This window comes from Panulirus ornatus, chromosome 50 (assembly GCF_036320965.1).
Source record: "Panulirus ornatus isolate Po-2019 chromosome 50, ASM3632096v1, whole genome shotgun sequence".
NCBI classification, from domain to species: Eukaryota; Metazoa; Arthropoda; class Malacostraca; order Decapoda; family Palinuridae; genus Panulirus; species Panulirus ornatus.
This window is the reverse complement of record NC_092273.1, coordinates 11368598-11375924: the sequence shown is the minus strand read 5'-3', so window position 1 is coordinate 11375924 and position 7327 is coordinate 11368598. Positions and strand designations below refer to the sequence as shown.

The window sequence follows — 7327 nt, the reverse complement described above, 5'->3', positions numbered from 1 at the left end:
TCTCACCAAAAACAAATCATTGTCTACCAAATCTTCCTTGTGTCTGTGCACTGTCTTTATGATCATCATTATGCTTTAATTAAAAGCAAAGTCTATATCTAAACAATCTTACCTAATCATGCACACAATCCATGACGCCTTTCATTACTGTTGTTTGCATGTAGGTAACCCAATTCCCAACTATCCCACTCATCCCTCCATTGTGTCCCCCACCTAACCATTCAAATTTCTTATCACACAAAATGGAATATGAAGAAACATTTACTTTTAAAATAAGACATGGAAGAGTACAAGAGGAAGAGAAATGGAGGAAGAATGTGTGAAATGGTATGTATATATAAGGGAGGCATGGTAAGAACAAGGACACTTTTGCTGTGGCCAGCCCATAGGATACAGACAGATTGACAGATAAGCAAAATCATACATTCTGAAATTAAATGAAATGTTATTTCATTCTGAAAAGTTTCTCACATCTTCACAAATTACCTTGGCACCAGCAGGAGAAACAGGAAAAGCTTGAGATAGAACTTCGGGAGTCCAGTAATCAGGGTCGGTCATATGTAAGTAACGCAACTGTTCTTTCATTGCCCATGTTAACAGATTTACTTCGGTTGGACCATACTGCTTGAAATATTTCTGCTCTATGGTTTTCTTTCGTATGAATGACTGAAACTTCCTGGCATCACTGAAAGCAAAGAATAATAATGAGATTCCTATCACTACATTATAAATTCCTGAAAATAAGAAACATCAAAGATATCAGCAATGCCTTTAAATATTATTATAATCAAATGCAACCCTTGGACCCTTTAATGGGACCCTACACATGAAATGACAACACCCTTCCCCCACATGTGCGCGCGGTAGCACTAGGAAAAGACAACAAAGGCCACATTCGTTCACACTCATTCTCTAGCTGTCATGTATAATGCACCGAAACCACAGCTCCCTTTCCACATTCAGACCACACAAAACTTTCCATGGTTTACCCCAGACACTTCACATGCCCTGGTTCAATCCAATGACAGCACGTCGACCCTGGTATACCACATCATTCCAATTCACTCTATTCCTTGCATGCCTCTCACCCTCCAGCATGTTCAGGCCCTGATCACTCAAAATCTTTTTCACTCCATCCTTCCACCTCCAATTTGGTCTCCCAATTCTCCTCGTTCCCTCCACCTCTGACACATATATCCTCTTTGTCAATCTTTCCTCACTCATTCTCTCCATGTGACCAAATCATTTCAAAACACCCTCTTCTGCTCTCTCAACCACACTCTTTTTATTACCACACATCTCTCTTATCCTTTCATTACTTACTCGGTCGAACCACCTCACACCACATATTGTCCTCAAACATCTCATTTCCAACACATCCACCCTTCTCCGCATAATTCTATCTACAGCCCATGCCTCACAACCATATAGCATTGTCAGAGCCACTATTCCTTCAAACATACCCATTTTTGCTTTCCGAGATAATGTTCTCACCTTCCACACATTTTTCAACACTCCCAGAACTTTTGCCCCCTCCCCCACCCTATGAGTCACTTCAGCTTTCATGGTTCCATCCGCTGCCAAATACACTCCTAGATATCTAAAACACTTAATTTCTTCCAGTTTTTCTCCTCCGGGGATAGGGGAGAAAGAATACTTCCCACATATTCCCTGCGTGTCATAGAAGGCAACTAAAAGGGGAGGGAGTGGGGGGCTGGAAGTCTTCCCCTCTCATTTCTAATTTTCCATGTGTGGCAGGGTGGCAACGGGAATGCGTGTGTATATCTGCGTGTGTATATGTATGTATATGTTGAAATGTATAGGTATGAAAATGTGCATGTGTGGGCGTTTATCTATATACATGTGTATGTGGGTGGGTTGGGCCATTATTTCTTCTGTTTCCTTGCTACCTCACTGTCACAGGAGACAGCGATTAAGTATAATGATAATAATAATATATATATTTCTTCATACAAATTTGCTGTTTCCCCGCATCAGTGGGGTACCATTAAGAACAGAGGACTGAGCCTTTGAGGGAATATCCTCACTTGGCCCCCCCCTTCTCTGTTCCTAGTTTTGTTAAATCAAAAAATGGGAGGGGAGGATTTCCAGCCTCCCTCCCTCCCCTTTCAGTCACCTTCTATGACACGCAGGGAATACATGAGAAGTATTCTTTCTACCATATCCCCAGGGATAATATATGTATATATATTTATACATCATACTTAATAACCATTTCCCGTATTGGCGAGGTCCAGGACTTAAATGTAGGTCCATTAGATTACAGGTTATAAAGCTAATTTTGGATTAAAGGGTAAAAAGATTCATGAAGGAAATTACTTATTTGATACTTACACATCAATCTTTGAAACATGCTCCTGGAAAGCCTCCAAGTCTGGGTCTAACATAGAATTTATTTCATCTTCATCTACATCCTGGACTTCCTCTTCTGTCAGGTTCAGGCCTCGCAAATGTCGAACACCCCGTACTGTCAAGCAAAAATAATACCTGGAGTAAGTTTTATATATACAAGACTATCTCTCCATTACCTACCAAAACTTGCTTATAAGTAGAAAGATTCAACCTACCAACTCACTATTGAACCAACATAAACTAATCAGTATAACTACCCAAATATAGTATTTGCAACACTCAAACGACTTCTTGACAATGGCTAGCCAAGTAAAGCCTGAAAAACTTAACAATTGTGTACTACATTCTTCCAATCATGGACACTCATGCAACTCCATACATGAGTGCCACCCGAAGGAAGTTTCAACCTGAAGAGAACAAAGCCCATAAACTATATGGACCACAGTTAAATGGTGCCAGGTAAGTGTGGCTTTTAAACAAAAATGGCAGAATTTTACCTCCTCAAGTCAACCTTAAATGATAAGAACCATTACACTCATAAAATTCTTGGTTACAAAGAAAAACTTTTAGTGACAAACATAAGTTAAAAATGCACTAGAATTTTTTTTTTTTCTTTTTTTTTTAAATTTTCCAAAAGAAGGAACAGAGGGGGCCAGTTGAGGATATTCCAAAAAAGGCCCAGTCCTCTGTTCTTAGCGCTACCTCGCTAACGCGGGAAATGGCGAATGGTTTAAAAGAAAGAAGAAAAGATATATATATATATATATATATATATATATATATATATATATATATATATATATATATATATTATCCCTGGGGATAGGGGAGAAAGAATACTTCCCACGTATTCCCTGCGTGTCGTAGAAGGCGACTAAAAGGGGAGGGAGCGGGGGGCTGGAAATCCTCCCTTCTCATTATTTTTTTTTTAATTTTCCAAAAGGAACAGAGAACGGGGCCAGGTAAGGATATTCCCTCAAAGGCCCATTCCTCTGTTCTTAATGCTACCTCGCTAAAGCGGGAAATGGCAAATAGTTTAAAAAAAAAAAAAAAAATGTATATGTGTGTGTGTGGACGTGTATGTATATACATGTGTATGTGGGTGGGTTGGGCCATTCTTTTGTCTGTTTCCTTGCGCTACCTTGCTGACGCGGGAGACAGCGACAAAGTATAATAAATAAATAAATATAAATAAAAATAGCCAGAGATTATAAAACAATAAATATATTCTTAAAAGGTTATCTATCAAGGTCCACTGGACTATGTTCCTACGCTGTGCAATGTAGTTGTGGGTAAAGCCAATGGAATTACTTTTATCATTACCATTATCCCTATGATTGTGAAAGGAAGGACAGCATAAGAGTGAGATATGGTGGTAAGGGCAGTCTGACAAAAGTAGTTAACCTGGCTGTGTTGAATTGGTTCAGACACATGTAAGAGATGAATTAAGACTAACTGACTAGAGGATCTACATGTTAGAAATCTAAGGGCTAGAAGGATGGAGTAAAGGCAGCTTTGGGTACTGGAACCTGAATACTCAGGATGGTGAAAGGAGTATATGAGAGACAATTAACTGGATCAACAAGTTATAAAGGAATGTGACACACCATTAGTGGGCTGAATCAGGGTATACAGAGCAGTTGAGGTTAACCATATCAAAGTTGAGGTTAACCATGGCAAAGTCTATAGGCTAAGCTATGATGGTAGACTTTTGTCTTAGCACATTATACATGAATGCTAATGAGATGTGTGCAAATGAGGATTTCATCTCATTCCGATGCTACCTCACTATGGCAAGAAAAGCAATTATGCATTAGTCATCATCATCATCAATGTTACTTCTATCATTATCATTATTTTCAATATAATCATTATTGACAATTTTTTTCTTTTAATACATATTCGCCATTTCCTGAGTTAGCGAGGTACCGTCAAGAACAGAGGACTGAGCCTTAGAGAGAATATCCTCACTTGGCCCCCTTCTCTGTTCCTTCTTTTGGAAAATTAAAAAACAGGAGAAAAGGACTTCCAGCCTCCCACTCCCTCCCCTTTCAGTTGCCTTCAACAACACACAGGGAATATGTGGGAAGTATTCCTTCTCCCCTATCCCCAAAGATATTCAATATCATTATTTTTTCTTTTACGGTTTGGCTCTTTCCTCTGTTTATGTTTTTAGAGAGTAATGAAACAGGAGGGGAGAAATTCCAGACCCATGCACCTGCTTCTCTTAGTCATCTCATATGACATGCACGAGATACCTGGTAAGTAATCTTCTTCCTTTATCCCGGACAATATAGTAACAATATCAATGATGATAATGATATTAATAAACATTGTTACCGTATCCTTTGGATAAAGGAAAAAGATTACTTACCAGGTATCTTGTGCATGTCATACGAGGTGACTCAGAGAAGCAGGTGCACGGGTCTGGAATTTCTACCCTCCTGTATCTTTAGTCTCCAAAAGCATAAACAGAGGAAAGAGTCAAGCTGAAAAAAAAAAGTCTGCACTGAAAGACTGACCTGAAAGAGGTGCAGAAATGCTGAAACATCTTGTGGGAGCAAATGAGGTCCACAGCTTCCGTGCTGCTACCAGAAGTAAGGTCATACTTATCTTTATCTAACAACCCTGTAAACTGTTGGCCTTTGAATCAACCTGGAAAAAAATTTACTAATTTTAAAGTGATATTTGTGAATGAGGTTTTCAGATTTTTTCAAAACATTTTCTAATACTAATCTTGTACAACAAAATTCATCTCCTACATAGGTATAACTTTCTAAATACCTTTACATACATGCTTGTCATTTCCTGACTAACAAGACAGTGCTAGACCAGGTGGCGAATGTCTTCATTTGCCCACATCCACTCTCTAGCTGTCATGAACAATGCTCTGAATTCCACAGCCAATCCCCACAGATCTTTCTGTGGCTTCCCCTGACAATTTCAAATGTCTGGTTCAGCACAACAACAGTAGATTTCTATTCAACGAACACTGGAAAAATAATCTGAAATAATGTTCTACCAGCTATGGTCACCTTTTTGGCAACAAATGATGTATTGTATGGTATTTCCATCAATGCATTTTACATGATGCCAGAACTAGACAATACAATTCCCATCAGAGAAGCACTGAGAAATCTGTTGGAAATGTATTCCACCTGCTGAGTCATTTTTTAAGCATTGCCAGGTATACATTTGGTAATTTTCCTAATGTGTCATACTACTGAGAACCATCTGACTTGAAAACATTACAATATACTATATATAGGGTACAATGAAACAGCAGTATCCTGTATACAAAATAAATATCACATACTAATATGGATAAACTTAATTTGGCTCGCAAGTGCCTATGAAAATTGTGAAGATTGCTGTGTAAACATCTGGAGTTCTTCAACTGGGTTAATTACTTAGCAGTGGTTATGGAAGAGGAATCAATATCACTTTGCTACAGCATCTTCAGTAAATTAATGAAATTCTTTTCAAATTAATTCTTTATGTAACACTATAGTATTATCAAAGGAAAAGAATATCAGCACCCCAAAACTGTTGAAAAACTGAATGAATGAACCAGGTTCATATCCTTAATTTGTCATATAGAATATCCAGTACCCTTTCTTTTAATAATAGTCAAATGGAATATATAAAAGTATTTTATGAATAATCATGTACTTCATAAGGAAAATAAAAGGCTGCATAAAAACTAAAGGAAATAAGAAATTTCTAGACCCTGCAGATAAGTTCTCTTACTGTATTAGTTTCCTTCTATTTGTATATTAACATACAAACTGAATTTAGCTCTTTAGAATCCAAGTTCTAGGGGAATGTTTGTTGTCAACGACCTACAGGATAGTAATTTCTTAATGTCCTCGCACTTTGTGCATGTGTATCAGAAAATTACATCAGATGCCATAGGCAGCTCTCCTGATGATTTACTATTCACTAGAACTAGATGAAAATATCATACATCCTTGGACATCCTTGACCCCTGAGCGAGTTACACAAAGCTCATTCAGCTTCGTTGTGCAAACTAAAGGGGTAATCTACCTTGGGAGAACTAGAGATCACTGTCTAAGTTTTCCATTTCGATTCATTTACTTACTACTAAAGCCCAGGAAAATCTCAGCAGCTCGTGAACAATACATTCTTCGGTTTAACGTGCCAAGAAACCTTTTCCTCATGGAGGGTCTCCAGGGGACATTGATGTAAACAAAGTCACGTGATCACGACGGTATTTAAACTTCGACGTTGCCAAACCTCTTGAGTCATTAATATATACATGCTGAAATTCTGAAGTGAACGCCCTCACACAACCAGTGGAAAGAAAATGCCAATCATTTAATGTGAGGCTACCAATTATCCGATTTTTAGTGTTCATTCTTACAGTTTTTCGGAATACTATGAAGATGCCGGTCTGCGTTCTAGACACCCATAAATCATTTGTTCCCATTTCATATAAACCCGATTTACTACTCCCTCTATAGAGAACACCCAGAATTTTTTTTTTAGACCGGCCTCATCCGGTCATCACATTTTTTCCTATTCTTATCTAGCTAGTCAAGGATACCGGCTGTCTCTCATTTATTAACTTATAAATACTACAGGGCCAAGTTATAGGAAAAAGTCTGTGTTACCCTGGATGATGGATCTTTTTCCAGAAGCTCCCACAACCTAATAATGCGCTATCCCTCGTAACTGGAAAATGTGAACTCCTTTGGAATGAGAATTTCTTAGACGAGAGACTTTTCTGGCCATAGGTAACTTTTAGGGTGTAACCTTAAGAAAGCGGAGTTTGGTCACGATTTATTGGTTCACTATTTTCTGTGGCTCCCGCTAGGTGACAAGTAATGCTGGAAGAGTGTCTTCATGTTTGCAAGTGTCTGTTTGTATGTCAGAGGTTATATATATATCTTCATTTCCAAGATACATTATGATATAGTTACTCCTCCGATTC

The 7327-nt window shown here is 38.2% G+C and overlaps 1 protein-coding gene across 4 annotated transcripts in view; it reads right to left on the bottom strand.

Moving 5' to 3' along the window:
* LOC139764594 (uncharacterized) overlaps positions 1 to 6600 on the bottom strand; it is a 100037-nt gene extending 93437 nt beyond the window's left edge. For 2 of the 4 annotated variants that reach the window (XR_011716414.1, XR_011716413.1), the window contains exons 1-4: positions 6476 to 6588; positions 4896 to 5028; positions 2356 to 2488; positions 487 to 685 (exon numbers count right to left, since the gene is read on the bottom strand). Coding sequence is in view for 2 of the 4 variants with exons in the window: in XM_071691433.1 (XP_071547534.1) it covers positions 487 to 685; positions 2356 to 2488; positions 4896 to 4980 (417 nt within the window). In the remaining 2 variants the exon portion in view is untranslated. Of the gene's footprint in view, positions 1 to 486; positions 686 to 2355; positions 2489 to 4895; positions 5029 to 5167; positions 5366 to 6475 lie in introns of all 4 variants that reach the window. The other 2 variants (XM_071691433.1, XM_071691432.1) reach the window with 2 other exon arrangements.
* Between the last annotated feature and the right edge of the window lie 727 nt (positions 6601 to 7327).